The 20,634-nt window shown below is 32.1% G+C and overlaps 2 protein-coding genes, 1 non-coding gene and 1 pseudogene across 3 annotated transcripts; 2 read left to right on the forward strand and 2 right to left on the reverse strand.

The window, feature by feature from the left end:
- Positions 1–558: 558 nt before the first annotated feature.
- On the reverse strand, positions 559–3,526 carry LOC107949826 (uncharacterized). The gene is made up of 3 exons (XM_041089889.1): positions 2,997–3,526; positions 799–1,136; positions 559–564 (listed from the first exon to the last, which is right to left on the reverse strand). Exons 1-3 carry the CDS (start codon positions 3,136–3,138, stop codon positions 559–561), a joined length of 486 nt encoding a protein of 161 aa, XP_040945823.1. The 5' UTR covers positions 3,139–3,526.
- Positions 3,527–3,662: 136 nt separating this feature from the next.
- Positions 3,663–5,802, forward strand: LOC107949825 (1,4-dihydroxy-2-naphthoyl-CoA synthase, peroxisomal). The gene is made up of 4 exons (XM_016884595.2): positions 3,663–4,063; positions 5,074–5,172; positions 5,307–5,354; positions 5,522–5,802. Exons 2-4 carry the CDS (start codon positions 5,113–5,115, stop codon positions 5,636–5,638), a joined length of 225 nt encoding a protein of 74 aa, XP_016740084.1. The 5' UTR covers positions 3,663–4,063; positions 5,074–5,112; the 3' UTR covers positions 5,639–5,802.
- Positions 5,803–10,930: 5,128 nt separating this feature from the next.
- LOC107949824 (uncharacterized) lies at positions 10,931–13,056 on the reverse strand (annotated as a pseudogene).
- Positions 13,057–13,229: 173 nt separating this feature from the next.
- On the forward strand, positions 13,230–13,310 carry TRNAL-CAG (transfer RNA leucine (anticodon CAG)). The gene has a single exon. It is a non-coding gene; the product is annotated as a tRNA-Leu (tRNA).
- Positions 13,311–20,634: the final 7,324 nt, after the last annotated feature.

The following is a 20,634-nucleotide window of genomic DNA, read 5'->3' on the forward strand; positions in this document are numbered from 1 at the left end:
ATAATTAACTTATATTAAGAAAAGGTTAGATGAAAATGAAATTGTACATCATAATCCATATGTTATATAGTTTTACAACATCAAAAAGTTTGAACATTGATATTTAATGGTGAGAAAGAAATCTTCTGACCCATTCCAATCGGGCAACAGAAGGTAAACTAAAGAAAACGATCATTTGAGTTGGATGATCGGGAATTTTACTCAAAGCATCATACCGCTGATCGTCGGTTAAACCTTCAATTGACCATAAGGCTGAATATAAATTTGAAGCTTTCTCTTCCATCTTTTGATGTTCTTCTGACTTCTGCTGAATTACCACCTCGGAGGCAATACTCCTACTGATTTGATCGCCAACGGCCTTGATGTTTTCGGCCAACAAAGTGGCAGCCTCATCAAATGAAGAATACACATTATCACGAGCATCAAATTTCTTCTTTCTCTTGTTTGAAGATGAGGAACCCCTTTGGTCTCTATCTCTTCGCGGATCCGTACTAGAAACATCCATGTCGTCTAAAGAGACGTCAGCTTCGCAGTCATAGAATGTGTTTCTCTCTTCATTCATATCTATAGTACGTACATACTCAGCATGTATTTCTTCAAGAACATCAGCAGCTGTTTGAGCGTCTTTCCCAGTCGCTCGATCTCTTGCGTATATGGCAGTAAGCTGGTTGTAGCAAGGAAAAGAACGATGTCTGAACTGAGAGGCTTCTTTGTGACTCTAAAAAAAATGATTAATTCATATTAGTTATAAGTTTTGTAAAAACACAAATAAATACTTGAAATACATTTTACCTTTACATAGGATTCCCAAACTGTATTTTCAGCAACAACGAGCTGCCTATGCTCGTCCCAACCAAAACCGCTATTGTTTTGGCCATTAAGCATGTCATAGACGACTGACCATTCCCTTTTTAGGCAACTAATCCGAGATTCAATATTTGGTTTCGCCTTCAACATTGCTCTTGGTAAAGCCTTTTCTAGCATTTTCTCTAGCTCGTTCAAATAACCGGCTTTGAACCCGGTATCAACATTAAATGTTCCTACATTGTGCAAATCCACCATGCAAGAAACCAAGGCTGCATCTTCTTCTGGAATCCATTTTCTTTTGCTTCCTCGAGAAGCTTGAGAAGAAGCATCTGATTGTTTAGTTAATTAAAGCATGTTCAAAGTTTGAACATGGATTAGTTTGAACATTTTAAATTTAAATTTAAATTTAAATATAATTTCGTATAATGAAATGCGAAGATTTAATAAAGCATGTTCAAAGTTTGATCATTGATTAGTTTTTGTATTGATGATTAGTTTAATTAACTCTTTCTAATTTTAAAACAAATAAAATGAAGAATGAGGATTTGGTTTAATAATGAATTTGAAGTTTTAAAACTTTTATAACATTTTAAATTTAATGATCATTTTGTAAAAATATATATAACTTTTATCTCATTTACATGTACAAATAATAAGATAAAAAGTAGTATTGTATTTGCAATTATGATTGGAAAAGATTGAAATGTAGTATTGTATTTACATGTACAAATAATTGTGATTTAAGCCCATTATTTGTAGGCTTAAATAACAATGCATATAAGGAAATAAAATTAAAACATTCATTCAAAATAATAATGAAAATATAAATAAATAAATGAATAAAATTGCAAAAGTAATATATATATGTATATATATATAGGTATAAAAAATTGTAAGATAATAAACATGTAAGTATATATACATTCGTGAAATTAAAATGTGTGTTAATATATAAATATGTATACAAATTATAGAAATATATATGAAAATATAGGTATGTACATATATAAATTGAAGATATGTATGTAGAACAAAAATAATTTATTACAATTTATATACACATAAAATAGGATGGTATAAAGATATTATTAATTTTATATATACAATTTCATTGAAAACTGCAGACGATTTCCATTGCAACAATATCAAAAAACTGTCTGAATTGAAAACAGCAGACAATTTCCATTGCTCACTATCAATACGAATATTTTAGCAGAGAAATTTAAAATCAATAGACAATATCAATCTCAAAACATAAGGAAAATCAGAGTGAAACCACATGTAAATGAAGAAACAATCAAGAGATAGAAAAATTTAAGTCAATTATGTGATTTTCTTTCTACTTTCTTTGCACTTACCTAATTGTTGGTATATCTGTGCCAACTCTGCAGCTAAAAACAGCAGGCTCTAATGTAATTTTTACTGCTGTTACCGAAATATCTGACTCTATTTTGAAGGGGGTAAAAGCAAGTGGTTTCAATGGGATGGTTTCAATGTCTCATTTTGCATGTATTTGCATAAGTATTACTAAGGATAACTAGTAACGAGTGTCATACTCAAATTTTGTACCCTTAATTCTATATCATACTGTTCTGTTCAAGTCTCATATTACAGTAATGAAAGCAGTATTGACTAATAATGGTGAGGATATGGATACCTAGTAACGAGTGTCAGATACGGAACCATGACCAGAGAACCTGATAAACACACATGTGCTATTAAGCAGCGTCTTTATGTGATTACGTCTGTAAGAATTCAGATTGTTATTGCTTTGCCTCACTGCTCAATAGATGCTGATTTTTTTTGAAGTTATTAATCTATTTGTTTTACTTTTGCTTTAATGGTCACTGATAAGGTTTCAACTTCTGCAGTTGTACATTGAAGGATACCTACAAGCTATGTATGACTCAATGTACAGGCAAGAATATATTCGACTGAGAGTAATTGATGACCAGGTAACTGATTAAGTGAGAAAATAGAAATATCAGTACTGCAACAACATTTATTTATTTGAGATTTAAATGGCAGCGAAAAGGGACATCTAATTGCTGAGGCATGTTTCATAATTATATTATCACTTCTAACAAAGTGTTCATCCAAAACAGAAACAACAAAATCTGCTACATCAATCCAAACCTGCAATCGGGGAAAACATATCCCAAAACCATGAATACAAATGTAAAACTAACCTGTAATGAGCAAATCGGGACGACTGCGATGAAGAAACCAATGAACAAAGAACCTGTAATGAGAAAAGGGAAATCGGTTAGTTGAAACGAAACCATAACCAGCAAATAATGCAGGAAAACAAATAATGAAAAAAAAATTCATAACCAGCAAGAAACCCTATTCTGATTTACCAAGAAACTGATGAAACAATCGTAATCAGATTTATAAAAAAAATGCAACAACACCCACTAATGCATGCAGAGAGGAAAGATGCGAAGAAATATGCGAAATATGCGAAGATGGAAGTCTGAGACCGTTTAGCAGAGAAATATGCGAAGAGGAAAGATGAGAAATGATAACCGGCTGAGACCGTTTAGCAGAGAAATATGCGAAAATGAAAGTCGGGATGGGCTGGAGCTTTCGCTGGCAGCTTCTGTCGATGTCGATGCTGGGAGGGAGAGGGTGGGTGGAGATCGAGAGAGGCTTGGGAGGGTAAAAGAGGACCGATTAGGTAATCCTTTCTTTTGGAAGGGAGTCCCAAATCGGCGCTGCTAAAGAAAAATGGGGAATCCGTGCGGAACGAGATACACTCGTATTAGGGCAATACTGCCAACCAAACACGACAATAGGTGGGGCCACAGATTAGGGGTGTATTGGCTAATCCAATACACCCAACCAAACACGCTCTTAATTTCTTCTTCTTCACAGCAGGTCCCCGAAGTCATAGTGGGACTAAGGGTCCATTTGTTTAGGGTAAAAATGTTTTACTAAAAATATTTTCTAAATTTTACTGTGTTTGTTTGCTGGAAAATGAATTCCTATAGGAAAACATTCTCCAAAATACGAGTAAATCATTTTATAATTTCCTTTTTAACATGTAAGGCATTTTCCATTCTCTTCTCTTCACTCTCATCGCGGTGGTTCTCCCTTCCTCTCTGTCCATCAGCCTCCGCCTCTCCTCCTCATCTCTGTTCGTTGGCCTCACCTCATCATCTCTGCCTCCTCTTCTCTATCGGTCGACCGTCGTCCTTACCAAGTCTGTATTTTGAAGTAACCCTAAAAAATTAGCAGCCACAGTCCTATTAAGGTATAATCTCAGTCTTCTTTTTATCAAGGTTACTTCATTCGAAATGGGTCTGTTAAATTTGTAAGTGAATTTTTACTGAATTTTAGAAAAACCGTAAAAACCAATCTATTATTTTTTTTGGTCGAAGAGGTTTGATCTGGATATTTAGCATATGGTAAAGGTTTCCTTCACATTGACTGGGTTTTCAGTCTTGGTTCTATAGTGATTGAAAATTTTCCTAGTTGTCAATCCCCTGATGCATTTTGCTTTCTTATTTTGGGTCTTAAATTTTTGAGTTTCTACTTGAGTATTGAGTAATGAGATTTTTGAGTTATGGTTCGATTAAGTTGTCTACTTTCTACCTCTGCATCACTTTGCTGTATTTGATTTTCTATTTTCCATCTTGCGGCTTGTTACTGTGTTTCATATCATAAAAGGTATTGGTTTAGCTTTAAATTCTGGACTGGTATCGCTACTATTTTGTGTTATACTGTTATTTGCAGCTACAATCAGTTGTTAAATTGTTCACATCACTATTGGGGGCTTTAGCAGTGGCATTGTCGACATTGTTACACCACTTCCAGAGTGATAAAGCTTGATTGAAAAAATTCCTAGTTGTCATTAATTCAATGAACCTTTCTTTCTTATTTATGCTCATGAAGTTTTATGGTTTGCTTGAACTGTGGCATGATGAAAGTCATTAATTGGATTGTTGAATGGAAGTTTATTCTGCTCTGCACTTACAGTAAAACACATATTAGCTTTTATGGTTTAGTACAAAATTTTTGAACATTGGTTCATTGGCATAAGCATACCTGTAGCATTACATGTTTAGTGTAGTGCTATAAGGAACTTATGGACTATTCTCTTGGCAAGTTGTTACATTCCCTTGCATGCATCTTTTTCAAAACCAGTGATAGCAATGGTAATATTTTTTTCTTCTATTTCTAAAATAATTAGTGACAGTGGTTATTTTTTGTTGGATTACATTAGTTTTCATTATTTAAATTGTTGTTATTCTTATAAATCAGGTTGTTGGTTATGCTGTTGGAGGAGGGCATGTTTTACATATGGTTTGTGATCTGACCATTGCTGCGGATAATGCTATTTTCGGTCAAACTGGTCCCAAGGTGCTTACAAATCATATTTTCTGTTGCTCCAACTTTGTTGTTTTTGTAATTTTCATCTTTGGATGGTGGTGCTGATGCTACATGCTTGTAAATTTGTTGCCCTGATTGGAATTATCTGATTGGATATGCCGCAGGTGGGAAGTTTTGATGCTGGTTATGGAAGTAACATAATGTCCCGTTTGGTAAGCAACGAGAAAGATGGAGGCTTTTATTTCGCATGATACTCGTTGTTCGTCTTACATGCAATCTGAGCAGTGTGTTTGATCTGGATTCGAATCATAAGCAACCTTTTTTTTTAAACTGTTCAATCTGAAAATTCACTTGTTTCATTTCCTCTACATTTTTTCAGGAAGTTGGTGGAAATGCGACACCCATATTTTATGGAACTGAAGAAGGGAACGAGGGGAAAATAGCATATGTGGAGCATAGACGCTCAGATTTCTCAAAATTTTCAAGGCGACCATAAGGTTGAGGATTGGGTGGATTCAAATGGTTTCTACTTTTCAGTCTACCACATTACTTTTATTCATTTCCGAAGGATGCTTGCTCTTTTATTTAATACACCCTGTTTGTTACATGTAAAACAATCTCATCAACTGGTTTCCAATTAATCAATTTGCATCTGAAAAAGCTCTCGGTTTGTATTTCGTTCCACTATTGATGTAAATTTTATTGTATTAAATATAAAATTTATTATATTTAGGATTTCTGAAAAATATTTTTAGGAAATCTGTCAAACAACAGAAAATATTTTATACAGATTCATCTAAACACCAGAAAAGTAAATCATTTCTAGAAAAGTAAATTATTATTGAGAAATCATTTTTCAGAAAATATTTTACTGGCAAACAAATGGAACCTAAATCAGACGAAAAATTCCAAGGAACAGGATGTGTGTGAAGCGAATTTTTTAGAATTTTTGAAACAAGCTGGTTCGAATAGTGCGTTAAATGGAAAGGATGAAAAGGTCATTGTTCCAAATCTAATTCTCAACCGATTTTATTAAATTCTTGGGAAGGGGTCAATTCCCTTGGGTATAAATGCCCACTTTAACCCCACTTTTGATGGGTTGGTTGATTTAGTGGTGGATTTAAATAGTGAATTTCTTAATCCAAAAAATCACTCGGCTTTTACTTTCAAGGATAATGGAGGAATTAATCATGCCAAGCCTCTTGAAACTGGTATCACGGTTGGAAGAGGTAAAGGAACCTCGACTTCGAAAGGGAGGGGGTCAGGAATTAAGGGTATTGTTTGTTCTAATGGTGGCATCAGCAAGATAATTTGAGAAAGATGGGGAGTTTTAAAATTTCTGGTAATGCGAGGGTCCTGCTAGCAGACACTATGAATTCTATGGCCAAACTTATTAGCTCGCAAATTAATTTTGATGCTAAAAAGGAGGGACATAGTAGTGATGAGAAATCGTAACGAATGTATCTAACTGACATGTAATATGATACGTTTTCTTCCTCTTTTAATTTCCTATATATTCATGAGTTTATCTATTTTTTTTGTGGAATTGTCAAAGGTGTGCTAGCAATAAGTTTTTGCGATTTTTTCATGAGTATAATAGAGGGTAAAAGCTGAATATTGTTGGCCTCTTAGAAACAAGAGTTAGTGGTAGCAAAGCTGATTCGGTCATTACTGGTCTTAGTTTTCAGCATTCTTATCGGGTGGAAGCAATAGGTTTTTTGGGGGTATCTGGGTCGGATGGAAGGAGTCGGTTCAAGTGGAAATTATATGGAGACATCCGTAATTTGTTCTGACTAAAGTTTTCAACAATACTCTTCAGCAACCGATTTATATTGTCTCTGTCTATGGTAGCCCTGATAGTCGCAAACGCAAGGGACTTTGGGATGCTCTGAAAGCGACCATTCCGTGTTCCAACTCCCCTTAGATGGTTGTAAGAGATTTTAATGCAATTTTAGCCTCTAATGAAAAAAGGGGTGGACGAGTTAATGTGACAAGGTGTTCTTTCTTCGGGAATTTTATGGACTCCTCTGAGTTATATGACTTGGGTTTTAAAGGTGCATCTTTTACATGCCATAAGGGTGGTGTTTTTGAGCATCTCGATAGAGCTATTGGTAACGATGCATGGCTTGTAAAATTCCCAAACAGTTCTATCACTCATCTTCTAAGACTCAAGTTAGATCACAAGGCCCTTCTTATATCTTTTCAATTTCAGACCCATTCTCCTTTAGGTAGACTATTTCGTTTTTTGGCAAGTTGGATTAAGCATGCTAATTTTCCAGAGTTTATCAAGAATAATTGAAAGTTCACGAGGTCTATGTCCAATTCCCTTTCTAACCTTACGAGTCATCTTAAGGACTGGAATAAAGAAGTGTATGAACACATTGGTTTTCGAAAAAAAAGACTGATTCAAAAATTAGACAATATTCTTAGGGATATGGATTATTCTCATTCTGAGTCTTTATTACAGCTGGATTTGAAGGTTAGAGAGGAGCTGGAATAGGTCTTGTATCACGAGGAACTTCTCTGGAAACAGAAGGCAATATGTGATTGGTTTCTTTGAGGGATTGCAGTACAAGATTCTTCCATAGGCGTACACTCAAAAGGAGAAATCAAAATTAGATCACGGCTTTAAAAAATGAGGTAGAGGAGTGGATTTTTTATGAGGAATAACTGTGTTATGAGACGATTCATTTTTTCGAGAATTTGCATGGTGAGGAGTAGGTGATAACAAGAGAACTCCCCCTAGTTCGTTTCCAAAGCTTAAAGATGATGAGGCTCATTTTTTAAGTAAACAAGTTTCAAATAAGGAGATAAAGGTTACTTTGTTTGATATGGGACCTTTAAAGTCTCTGGGGAGTGAGGTTTCATGCTCTTTTCTTTCGAAGTCAGTAGGATCGTCTTGGGGATTCAATTTGCTCGTGGGTCAAAAGAATTTTTGTTCGAGAGAAAATCAATCCAAAGTTGAATAATACCTTATTAGTTCTCACCCCGAAGGTTCAGAATCCTAAATGTTTCTCTCAGTTTTGACTGATTAGTTTGTGTTCGGTTCTTTACAAGTTGGTGATGAAAATCATTGCAAATCAATTCAAACTAGTTTTTCCAAAAATTATCGGCCAAGAGCAAACTAGGTTTATTGCAGGAAAGAGTACCACGGATAACATCATTATTGCACAAGAGGTGTTCCATTCCATGATAATTAAGAAGAAAACTAGATACTGGTTGGCCATCAAGGTTAATCTGGAGAAAACATACGATCGAGTACGCTAGGAGTTTATCGGAGCTTCCCTTCATGTTGTAGGTATTCCGAACTTTCTCAGTAATGTAATTATGTCTGCTATTACTAACTCTACTAAGCAGATTCTTTGGAATGGTATACCGACATAGAAATTTTATCCATCTAGAGGTGTTCATCAAGGATACTCGTTGTCACATTATCTCTTCATTTTGTGCATGGAGTGGCTCAGTCATAGTATCCATTCTAGTATTCATTCTGGAAAATGGAGACCTATATGTCTTTCTTGATCAAGTCCTTCATTGTCTCACCTTTTCTTTGCAGATGACCTTATTCTATTTGGTCAAGTGGAAGAGGATCAAGCCATCATTTTGAAAGAGGTGTTGGACAGCTTTTGTGATTATTTTGGTCATACGATTAATGCTAATAAGAAAAAAGTATGCTTCTCTAAAGAAGTAAGTGTTGATTTAGGTGGTAAACTTTATCTTATCATTGGTTTTCACAGAGTTCAAAACTTGGAAGTTATCTAAGGGTACCTCTGTTTCATGAAAAAGTAACTAATAGAACATTGTGGTTTGTGGTGGATAAGGTTTGGAGTAAGTTACAAAGTTAGGAGCCATGGACATTATCTTTAGCTGGCAGAGTTACTTTAGCTCAATCGGTTCTATTGGAGATTCCTAGTTACTTCATGCAGTTTATGTTGATCCCTAAAGGCCTTTACGAGGAAATTTAGAGCATGGTGTGCCAGTTTGAGCATGGTGTGCCAATTTGTTTGGGGATCTTTAAGTAGGAGTCGAAAAGTGGCTTTGGTTGGCTGGGAAGACATTTGCCAACCTCGAGAGCATAGAGGGATTAGCTTCTGGAAACTGCATAGTCATAATAATTTCTTCATCGTGAAGTTGGGCTTTAAACTTGTAATTAATTCCAGAACCTTTTGGGTCCAAGTCTTTCATGCTAAATATGGGGTTACCAACAGAATTCCTGATCACTTATCAAGGAGTAGATGTTCTTTCCTGTGGAGAGCTCTCTCCAAGGTTTAGCCTCTTATATATTCGAGGAATTTTGCTCTGGTCAATAGGGGATGGAAGAAATGTCAAGTGTTGGCATAATCCATGGGTTCTTAATATATGGCCTCTTGTTAACTTCCTAGTCATTTAAATCTTGATCAAAATTGTTTGCTAATTGATATGGTTGTAGATGGATGTACTTGGAACCTTGATTTATTTCAATTTTAACTGCCAAAAACGGTTGTTCTTAAGATTATTAGAGTCTCTCCTCCATACCCGACAACAGGGGTTGATAGGATCATCTGAGGAGGTACATTGACAGGTTCTTTTTTAGTTAAAAGTGCATATGGGAAAGTTCGATAAACTTCCTGAAGGCCAAAAGAGGCTATATGGAAGATTCTCTGGAAGTTTCAAGGATCACAAAGGGTTAGGTTCTTTGTTTGGCTTGCTCTCAAGCAGAGGCTGCTCACTAATATAGAAAGAGTTCGGCAAGGTATAGGTCATAGCTCGACGTGTGAGGTTTGTGGGTATATCACTGAAGATGTGTTACATGCTATTAGGGACTGTTTTGCTACAAGGGATATTTGGAACCTTTTAATTCCTACTTGTAAAATTGTTAACTTTTATTCAGGTAATTTACAGGAATGGATCGTCTCAAACCTGTAGAATGTGCAATATTTAAGATTTGGAGAAGTCGATTGGAAATTTTTTTTGGGATCCGCATCTAGCGCATATGGAAAAATCTCAATCTCTTCATTTGTCAAAGGGTGTCTTGGAATAGTATCGATGCTATTAAGGTCTCTTATAGCTGGGCCAAACAGTTTATGATGATAGCTAGGGGCCCAACGAGACCACTTCAGGCTTCAATTTCGTATTCCAATCTACATGGAAACTGGGTTTACTTGAATACTGATGGTTCCGTAAGGTTAGAGGTTGACTCTGCTTCAGTAGGAGGAATTGTGCAAGACAAAGCTGGGAATTGGATCTTTGACTTTAATAGATTCTTAGGGAGTTGTTCAATGTTTGAGGTTGAATTGTGAGGCATCTTAGATGGCTTAGACATCTTGATTAACTGAGGCTATGACAATGTGTTGGTTCAGACGAATAGTCTTGAAGTGGCTACTGCCGTACAGGAGGGACTCACAGAAAGATCTAACTCTACTTTGATTAGGAGAATTCTTCAGCGGTTTTCTCAGTTTCAACATTGGAACATCTGCCATATCCCTAGATTAGAGAATCAGGAAGCTAATAAACTGATTAAATTGGCTCATTTGGATATTCAAGGATTATAAGTTTTTGTAGTATCTCCATTTGGGGAAACGGGTTCTGTGATGTAATTTTTATTTTTATTTTCTTCTTTGTCACCAAAAAAGAAATAATGCACTTTCTGAGTTCAAGCTCTTGTGCTTCATTTAATTTCTCTTCGGAAAAGCAAAACGCTATATCATTGATTCACTACTGAAAAAAATTTAAGAAGGTTTAGATTCATCAATGTAATATAAAGACTACAGAATAAAAAAAAAGTTACTCGGTAAGCAAGATATTGATGTTAATGGTAATATAGAGAACATTCAACATCATCCTCTGCTGCATCCAGACCACAGTTCACTTCAGTGTCTTTGCCTAAACTTCCATTTCAAGCAGCTTCCATCTTTTTATCGGTCATAAAATATTTCAACTCATTGCTGTCATGTTGCACCCTCCCTGTAATTTCCAAGCACAAGCCACTAACAGGGCTCTTACTTGGCTGTTTACTCTTGGAACCCTTCTTACTGGGGACCGGACTTAGAAAAACTGGTTGCAGTTTAAGGTTTGGATTCGGTTTAATCCTGTTTGCTTCCCTTTCATCTGGTGGACGTAGAAGTATTCTGTTCTCGGATTCTAGTTCTGAAATTTCGTCTTCATTCAATAGGACCTGAGGGAAAAAAGTAGTATCTATAAATTTTCAAAAACAAATAATGCACAAAAGAAAATATCAAAGCAGTTAAAAGCTACATGGTAGAGCAAGAATCCTGAAAATGAAGTCAGAAGACCTAGACATTTCAAGCACTGAAGACAATGGTTACTATGAGAGAAAGCGAAACCAGGAAGGGAGATTCAGTGCAAGTGAAATGGCTAATACGTGTTTGAAATTTTATTAGTGAAATGTAGGCAGAAATCAGGTCATTGGAAAGAGATAATACCTTGCGTCCCACTAAATCAAAAGTCACAAACACTTTACTTCGTTTCAAACGTTCAGCTTCTTCAATCTCCTCTTGTTTCTTCTTCAGAAGTTCCTTCTCCTGAGAAGAAAAAAAACATGCAGCGCAAGTGACTTTCAAGCAAACGCATGCAGCAATAATCTCTGGTCTCAAAGAGTTTGGATTTAAAAACATGAGATACCTCCTTTGATAGCCAACTGTTACCCTCAATCTCATAGTAGTCACTTTGGTCATCAATAACTGTCGTACGTGCTGCAGCGTTTCTGTCATATTCTACAAGCCTTTTTGCGTAAGCTTCAGCTGCTGCTTCAGCATCTGATACAGGAGTGAAGCTTCCTTCAAGACCAGCATACGTGCTCCCTTCTCTAAGCACTAGAGCACCACAGAAATTGCACGGCCCCTCTCCTTCCTGCTCGCAGACTATCTTACCACATGAAAGACAATTACTGACCAGTCTGTGTTGGCGAGCTTGACACGAGCACGGTTTCCCCTGGTGGAAGACAATCGACCCTTTGGCTGCCTCTGCAAGTGAAACAACTTTACCAGCTTTCTTCTTTTAGAATTACCTTGGTTCCCTTTACGCATGTTTCTTGAATCACTAGCATCATTCGGGATTCTGTTTTCCTGATTACCAGAAATGACATTCTTTTTTGGTTCAGCCCGATAACTAGAGCCCGCAGCCTCTTTTGGAGTCTTAAATGGTTTCTTCGTTCCACTGACAGAGATTTCACCCGAAGGTGGTTTGACATAGGCTTGAAGTTTCGAAGCAGGGATGGCTGCATTGCCGGTGCAGAGAACTAAGTGACCCCTCCGCCGCAAGTACTCTTCGGTAACAACTTTTCCTGCTTCTTGTCCAATAATATTCTGCAAAACAAATGAAATTTATTACTTCGATAAAGAATTAAGCTATTGCAGCTGAGATTAGGAAACTTGACATGATACTCAATGTTAGATTTTGACTCCAAGAACTTGGCTCAATGGTTAGTGCATGTTTCGAGTTCAAACATCAAAGTTCTAAAAATAATTTGTGAAAATTCTACAATAATAATATAATGGAGGGATAATCATTCATAAAAATCAATTATCCATCAAAATTTGAATCATCAAAATCATCTTGCAAGTTGCCAACACATCTAATATCAACTAAACCCAATCCCAGATCAACAGACACCCTCAAAAACAATCCGCCCTTTCAAACTAAAAGATAAAAAAAGAAATCCATAAACCCTAAACTCATAACAAGAGAGGGAAAGAGAATTACGTCAAGATATTCTTTGGCGTCAAGGGGATGAGCCAACTCGCAATAGGAAACTAACCCAGAAATAATTTCAGCATCCAAATCCAAACCCGTCTCTATTTTTTTACACAAATCAATCAAAGCCTTCTCCAGCCATTCTCCTGCCGTCTCCATTATTTTCCTCTCTTGTGCTTCAGCAGAAGATCACAGAGCACTTTTCCGTAAAAACAAGGGAGTATGATTGGTATAAAGTGGGAAAAATGTAGAGGTCTTGGGAGCCGTTAGATAGTAGGTTGCAATCTTTTTGAGCTGAGATGGCAAGATCTTAGTCGTTGACGTTTGTTGGATAAATTTAATTGATTTAATATCATTGATTAAATACTGTAACATGAAGGCCTGCGATCAAAGATGTCAAGATGGCCGAGTTGGTCTAAGGCGCCAGTTTCAGGTACTGGTCCGAAAGGGCATGGGTTCGAATCCCATTCTTGACAACAATTATTTATAATTTTCTTTTCATTTATTTTTGAAGCCCTTGTTTCACTTATTTTTTTTCTTTTAAGCCCTTATTTCAATTTTTTTATTTTTGAAGCCCTTATTTAACCTTTTTTTGCTTTTAAGTCCTTATTTCACTTTTTTAATTTTTAAAGCCCTAATTTAACTTATTTTTGCTTTTAAGTCCTTATTTCACTACTTTTTTTAACTTTTAATGCATTAACTTTTTTTTTAGTTTTAAGTATTTATTTTTAAAGCCCATGTTCAACTTTTTTTAAAATTTTTGAAGCCCTTATTTAACTTTTTTTGCTTTTAAGTCCTTATTTCACTAATTTTTTGGGTAAACTACACATATAGTCACCCAACTATAAAAAATTCTCATTTTATGCACCCAGAATAAAATATTTATAATTTAAGTACTCGTGTTATATAGTTAATTCATTTTGGTCACTTCTATTAAAAACTCTAATGAAAATCCGACATGATATTTTTTGACACATAGACTAATTATTGGATGCCACATGACACAGTTTACCATGTGAAAGTGTTGATGCCACTTAAAGGGCTAAAATATGATTTGCCAAATACCAATTATTAATCAAAATAAAAGAAAAAACAATAATTAAATAGTTAAAAAAAAAACCCAGAAATCTAAACTAAAGATGAACAAACAATTAGAAAAAAGAGAACTTATAGGCTTCCTAACAACAACATGCTGCTTTCTATCAACTTCACTTCTAGTTGAGTAAGGTCCAAAACTAGTTGCCTCAGCCTCCACCGCATAACAGAGCCTTCATCAGAGCCCGATTCCGAGATCCTCGGAGGCTCTCCTTGATTACTGGGACCAAATTCATCCATAACTATCCTCCACAAAGAATCAACGTTTTCTAACCCCAAAATTTAATATTATCCCCAACAGCTCCATTAAAGAAGAAACCACTCAAAGCACCAAAAAAAAAATTTCATAAGCAATCAGATTGTAGTTTCCAAGTCAAGATTGAAGCTTTGGTTATTTTTCAAAGAACCAATAAGCTAACTCAAATCCCATTCTTTTTCTATTTTATATTGATTCTAAGAAGAATTAAGATGTTTAGGTAATTTATAATATTTTTTTTATAAAAACAAATAAAATGTTTCTATTAAGTCAGGATTCAAACTTTAGTTATTTTATAATAAATTTATTTGTTCTATTTTTCAAATTTTAAGTTAAAAATTTGAAGTAGAAGATGACGATTAGATTTCTGGGTTTTCTTTAACTGTTTAATTATTGTTTTTATTTTTTTATTAATAATTAGTATTGAATAAATTATATTTTAGTCCTTTAAAGTGATATGCAACACTTATGACATAGTAAATTGTGCCATGTAATATCTAATGGTTGGTCCGCATGTCAAAAAAAATGCTATGGCAGATTTTTGTTTGTGTGTTTAACAGGAGTGACTAAAATAAATAAACTATGTAATGTGAATACTTAAATTGTAATTTTTTTTATTTTAAGTGCCTATAATGAGAATTTTTATAGTTGGGTGACTGTCCGTATAATTTAACTCTTTTTTTTCACTTTTAAAGTATTAACTTTTTTTTTACTTTTAAGTACTTATTTAAGATGGCAATTTTTTTTTTTTTTGCCCTTCAACTTTACAAAAAAAAATAGTCCTTCATTTAATTTTTCACCTCATTTAACCATTGAATTTGTATTTTTTATCAAATCACCTCAAAAGGGATGGAAAAGTTAATGTTTGTTAATTTTGTTAATGTGACATACACATGGATTGTCATGTAAATGACAAATCAACATTTAATTATTTTTTAAATTTTAAAAAATATTTTTATAACTTTTTTTTACTTTTTTAATGATTTTTAAATTTTAAAAATAGTTTTTATAGTTTTTTAATTTTTAAATTTTAAAAATTAATTAAATATTGATGTGTCATCCACGTGGATACAACATCAATAAAGTTAAAAAAATGTTAACTTTTCCATTTATTTGGGGGTTGACAAAAAAAACAAGTTTAAGGACTAAAAAAGACAAAAAAAATTAAATGAAAGGCTAAATTTTTTTTTTATAAAATTAGAGGGTCAAATAAGTCATTATCCATTTCAAAATTATTTTAAAAAAATTGCACTTCTAAAGTCCTTATTTAAATTTTTTTTTGGAACTTTTATGTCATTATTTCATTAATTTTACAGTTATAAAACAAAATATGCCAAAATATTAAAATATTTCTTGAACTATTTCCTTCTTTTAAAAACAAATTTTTATTTAAATGCTTTTTTTTGGAACTTTTAAGCCCTTATTTCACTAATTTTATAGTTGTCAAATAAAATAGGGAAAACAAGTAAAATAATTCTTGAATTATTTTAATCTTTTTTAAATAAATCTTGAATTATTTTCTATAAAATTTAATTTTTATTGAATTAATAGTTTTTTTGGCACTTTTAATCACTTATTTAACTAACTTTATAGATTTCAAATAAAATAGGCCAAATTATTAAAATAATTCTTCAAAACATACTTGATTGAAATTTTTAAAATAATTTTTAGAAAATAAAAATAAAAATATTTGAAAAATAAAAAAAAATTCTTTCACTAAAAACACTTTGTAAAACGGAAATATTGTTTTTTTTGTTTTTATTTATCAATTTTTTATTATTTTAATAAAACTTAGGCTCCATTGGCTTTTGAAAATATTTTAATAAACTGCAAATCCAATTTATCAATAGTAATTTTTAAAAAGAAGTAAAAAAAAATCAGCACATTAATTACTTTTACCCATAAATCTTCCTTAAACTTTTAAATCTAAGAAATAATTACTTTTACCCATAAATCTTCTTTAAATTAAGCATTCAAATCCTTGTCCTCCAAAATATTGCAATTACAATAATGTCAACATAATTAAGGCTGAATCGATAATAATAATTTTTTTTTAAAATGGCCAAAAATTAAATGCTTATTTAAGTGCCATAAAAACACAAAATTTTTACTAGATAAAGTAATGAAATTTAAGACTTTTTTAAAGGTTAATATATATATTTTGCCCCTTAAACTCAACCATTAGTACCTAGAGTTGTTCAAGGAGCGAGCTACTCGCCAAGCCTGAAGGCCTACTTGAAATTTGAAAGGGTTTGAACAAAAAAATATTAGACATGTTTAAAATATGAGCCAAGCTCAGGCTCATGCATTCAAAGCTCAATTCGACCCGACTCATTTTCTATTTTTGTAATATATTTATTATGTTATATATTTTATAAATTATATAAAAATATTAATGGATCATTTTCATTGCCTATGTTGGATTGTGACAGGCCTCTGGTAAAAATAAGCCAAACCAAATCAAATGAGTTTTGGTTGAAATGATAATTTTAAGATATTGAAAGTTATAATGTCGCTATGTTTGTATTTTTTTAGATTTTTTGTAAAAATATAAAAAGATAAAAATTGAGTTGGGACATGGTTAATTGTTTAAATAATATTATGTATAAATAGTAATCTATACATGGTCTAATTTGCTCACAGCCCTTATACTCTTAGCATATTTAAATTTTAGTCCCTCAACTCCTCTCTCCTCACAAAAAAAGAATTTAGCTAACCTACTCTCTTGATTTTGATAATAATTGAAGTCCAATTGAGAACACCTTCAAACACCTTTTGTAACATTATTTTTTGAAAAGGAGTAGCCATGGCGGAAGCACATGAGGTGTTAATAGTTGTTTCAAAGGCGGATTCCCATTTGAATACCTTTTTTCAGTATAGGTGTTTTTACTTATTTAGATATTAAATAAATCAAATTCACCTTCAAACCTACATCATATCATCATTCATTAAATTAAATTATGGGTAAGTTTTTATTTTGCTCATTTAATTAAAAAAATTACAATTGGATCACTAAACTATTCGAAAATTTTCATTTAAGTCATCGAACTATTTAAATTTTTTTATTTAAGTCATTGAATTGTTAAGTTTTTCTTTTTAAAGTTCCGCCAGTAAGTTCCAAGCAACGATTCGACGACCGATACAATGGATCAGTACTCATCAATGAGTAGAAGAACATACCTTAAATCCAAGTCAATTTGACGATCAGTATCGGAGATCGGAGAAAAAAGTTGTTTGAATTTTGATTCGTAGACTCATGACATTCAAAGTTGTTTCATGAAAAACAAAGTTGGGTTGTAAAAGAGAAGGGAAAAGAGAGTTTTCGATTGGTGCAAGCAGTGCGAATAGAGAAAGTCATATAGTATCGGTTTTAACAACTCAATGACTTAAATAAAATTTTTTGAATAGTTTAATGATTAAATTTACCCATAATTTAGTGACTAATAGTGCAGTTTACCCTAACTTTAAAATTAACTTTTATTAGATACATTATATACTAAATAAAAATAAATGAGTTTGTCAAAATAAATTTGATATGCATAATTATTTGGGAAAATATTTGGTACACTATCAATGAAATTTTTAGACTTTACAAGCAGGGTTAAAGGCTGACAAATATATATAATAAAAATATTAAAAATAGATATTTAAATAAAAGATATATGCCAAATTTTTAAAATTGATTGTGGAATAAAAAACAAAAATTTAAATTTCTTTTTAAATATTAGCTTCTCTTATAATCTCAACTAAATATTTTCCCCTTTTTGTTCTCTTTCTAATTAAAAAGTCAAACAATGTTTTCTTTTTCTTTTTCTCTTCTTTTGAGTGAAAAGTTTTAGTTTAACATTATGAGATAAATCTCAAAATTATACAAGAATTTTGGTTTAATGTGTAATTGTATATATGAACTTTAAGTTGATGCAATTATACATGTGAAACTTTGATTGTGTTTCAAATATATAAATGGAACTTTAATTTTGATTCAATCGTACACACCTAAAGAAATAAATAGATCAATTCATTTTTATATTGGATAAATATAATTATTTTTGTATGATGTTATATCAATAATTTGTGATAACTAGATTAAACCAAAATTTCATATACAAAATTGCACAAAATCAAAGTTCATATATACAATTGCACATTAAACTAGAGGCGAACCATAAAATTTTTTTAGCGGGTCGAAATTAAATTGTAATTTTTACGATAGAAAAATTTTAATTCCACCATTTTAATAGACTATATCTTTATAATTTTTAAAGGATTCAAATTTTTATATTTTCAGGGGGGTTAAAGTGGGATTTTACCTTTACTAAATTAAATTTTTATATGAAAAAATTTTCATTTTAGGGGGTCCAGGGCCCCTGTCAGACCCCCTAATTTTGCAACTACATTAAACCAAAATTGATGTATAATTTTGAAATTCGATAGTTTTATTTTTTTGTTATGATTGTTTTCTAGATTATAGGATGTTTTCTTAGATTTCTTATTACAATTTCCTTTTTCTTTTTTTTTCTTTTTTTTTTTTTGCGAAAGACAAAAATGCAAATCAAGGAAAGTGTACAAACAAATTCTCTTTTATTTTTATGGTAAGCCTATATTCATGCCTTTCCCTTGCTTTTTTAAGGAAATTGCGAAAGACAAAATTGCAACTCAGTGAAAGCTTGTTTGTTTTTCTTTTTAATTCAAGTCGCTTTCCAAGTTTTTTATTTTATTTTTAATTGATAAAAATATATTGATATATATCATTATGTTAAATATATTTTATTTCTTAAAAATCAACTAATTTTTTTTATATGTGAAATATTTTTTTTTCACCTACATTGTGGAGATGATAAATTTTAATATTATAAAATCAACTAATTATTTCAAATATCATTATTTTTCACCTGCACTGTGGATATAGTAAACTTTAATATTATAAAATTAAATAATTATTTCAAATACACATACAAAAATATATGTTAGACCTGAAAATACCAAGAGAGGTGGATTGATATTTTAAAAATCTTTGCAAAGTTTTCTCAAGGACGAGGAAATGAAAGAAAAGCTTGGATACTTCGATTTATAGTGGTTTGGCCCTAATTGCCTACCTCCACTATCTTGGTATATTTCAACTAAGAGTGACCAAAACTCGATTCGACTTGAAAAAAATTTCGAATTTCGAGTTCGGATCGAGTTTAATTTTTGAATTCGAATAAACCGAATACCAAAATATAATATTTTACATTTTTACCCCAAAACTCTCAAACCTTTTTACTTTCCTCCTAATACTTTTACTCCCTCCTACTTTCCCCCTAAAACTTTTACTCCCCTCCCATCCCACCCTCATCTACTCCAAACCCATTTTCTCCCCAAATTTTTTTTGAATATTTTCCCCTAATTTACTTTCCCTGTAACAACCCGTTTTTAGTGGTTTTTAAAAAGGTTTTTGATTTGATAATTTATGTTATATAAGTGATTTATTAAGTTCAATTGGTTTTAGAAAATGAGATATCGGGACCTTATTTTTATAAACCGAGCCGTAAAAATTTTTACAAATATTTACGAAGTGTCATTAAGATGGTATTAAAGTTTCGTTGAAAATTTTTAACATTTTGATAGTTAATTAATTGAAAAGGACCAAATTGAAAAAAAAGTGCATTCCCAGGACTCCGTTCTCATAAATCGGACTCGTAAGTATTTATTAAAATATTTACGAAGCTAGTTGTGTAGTTAATTAGATTTCGGTTAAGTTAATTTGCATAAATTAAAAGTAATTAGGTATAAAGACTAAATTGCATATAGAGTGAAAGTTGAATTACAGATTAAAAAATAATTAAAGAGACTAAAGAAGTAATTTTACTATTGTTTATTTAAGTGGGACGGCTAGTGATGTATATATTATATGTAAATTTAATTTATATATTATATTGTAATATGAAATCTTAATTGTTAAGTATATATATATTATATATAATAATAAAACAAATAAGAATTAAAAGAAAAGGAAATAAAGAAAGATAAAGCCAAACCAAAATTAGAAAGAAAAGAACGAAAGAAAAAGAAGGAAAGAAGCAGACGCACGGCCTAATAGCTTAAAAATTTTTCAAGTTCAATTGGTTAGTCAATTTAGTCTCTTTTTTTTTGTAATTTGTATGTTTTTTGGAATTCCGGTATTAAGTATTACTCGAACCATATCAAAATTTTAGCAATTATTAAGTTTTTAAGTGTTTTAATTTAATGTTGAATAATTTTAGTATTAGGGATTAAATTGATAGATTTTTAAGCTAGAAGTGAAAAAGAATTAAATTGTAGAATAAATTGTAAATTTTGAATAATGTGAACTAAATTGTGAAAAATTCAAAATTTAGGGGTTTAAGTGAAAATATGGAGTTAAATTTAGTTTAAAATGGAATTTGTATAAAAATATAGAATTAAATGTGAAGAATAAAAATTAGTCTCGG

Source organism: Gossypium hirsutum, chromosome D03 (genome assembly GCF_007990345.1).
Source record: "Gossypium hirsutum isolate 1008001.06 chromosome D03, Gossypium_hirsutum_v2.1, whole genome shotgun sequence".
Classification (NCBI taxonomy): Eukaryota; Viridiplantae; Streptophyta; class Magnoliopsida; order Malvales; family Malvaceae; genus Gossypium; species Gossypium hirsutum.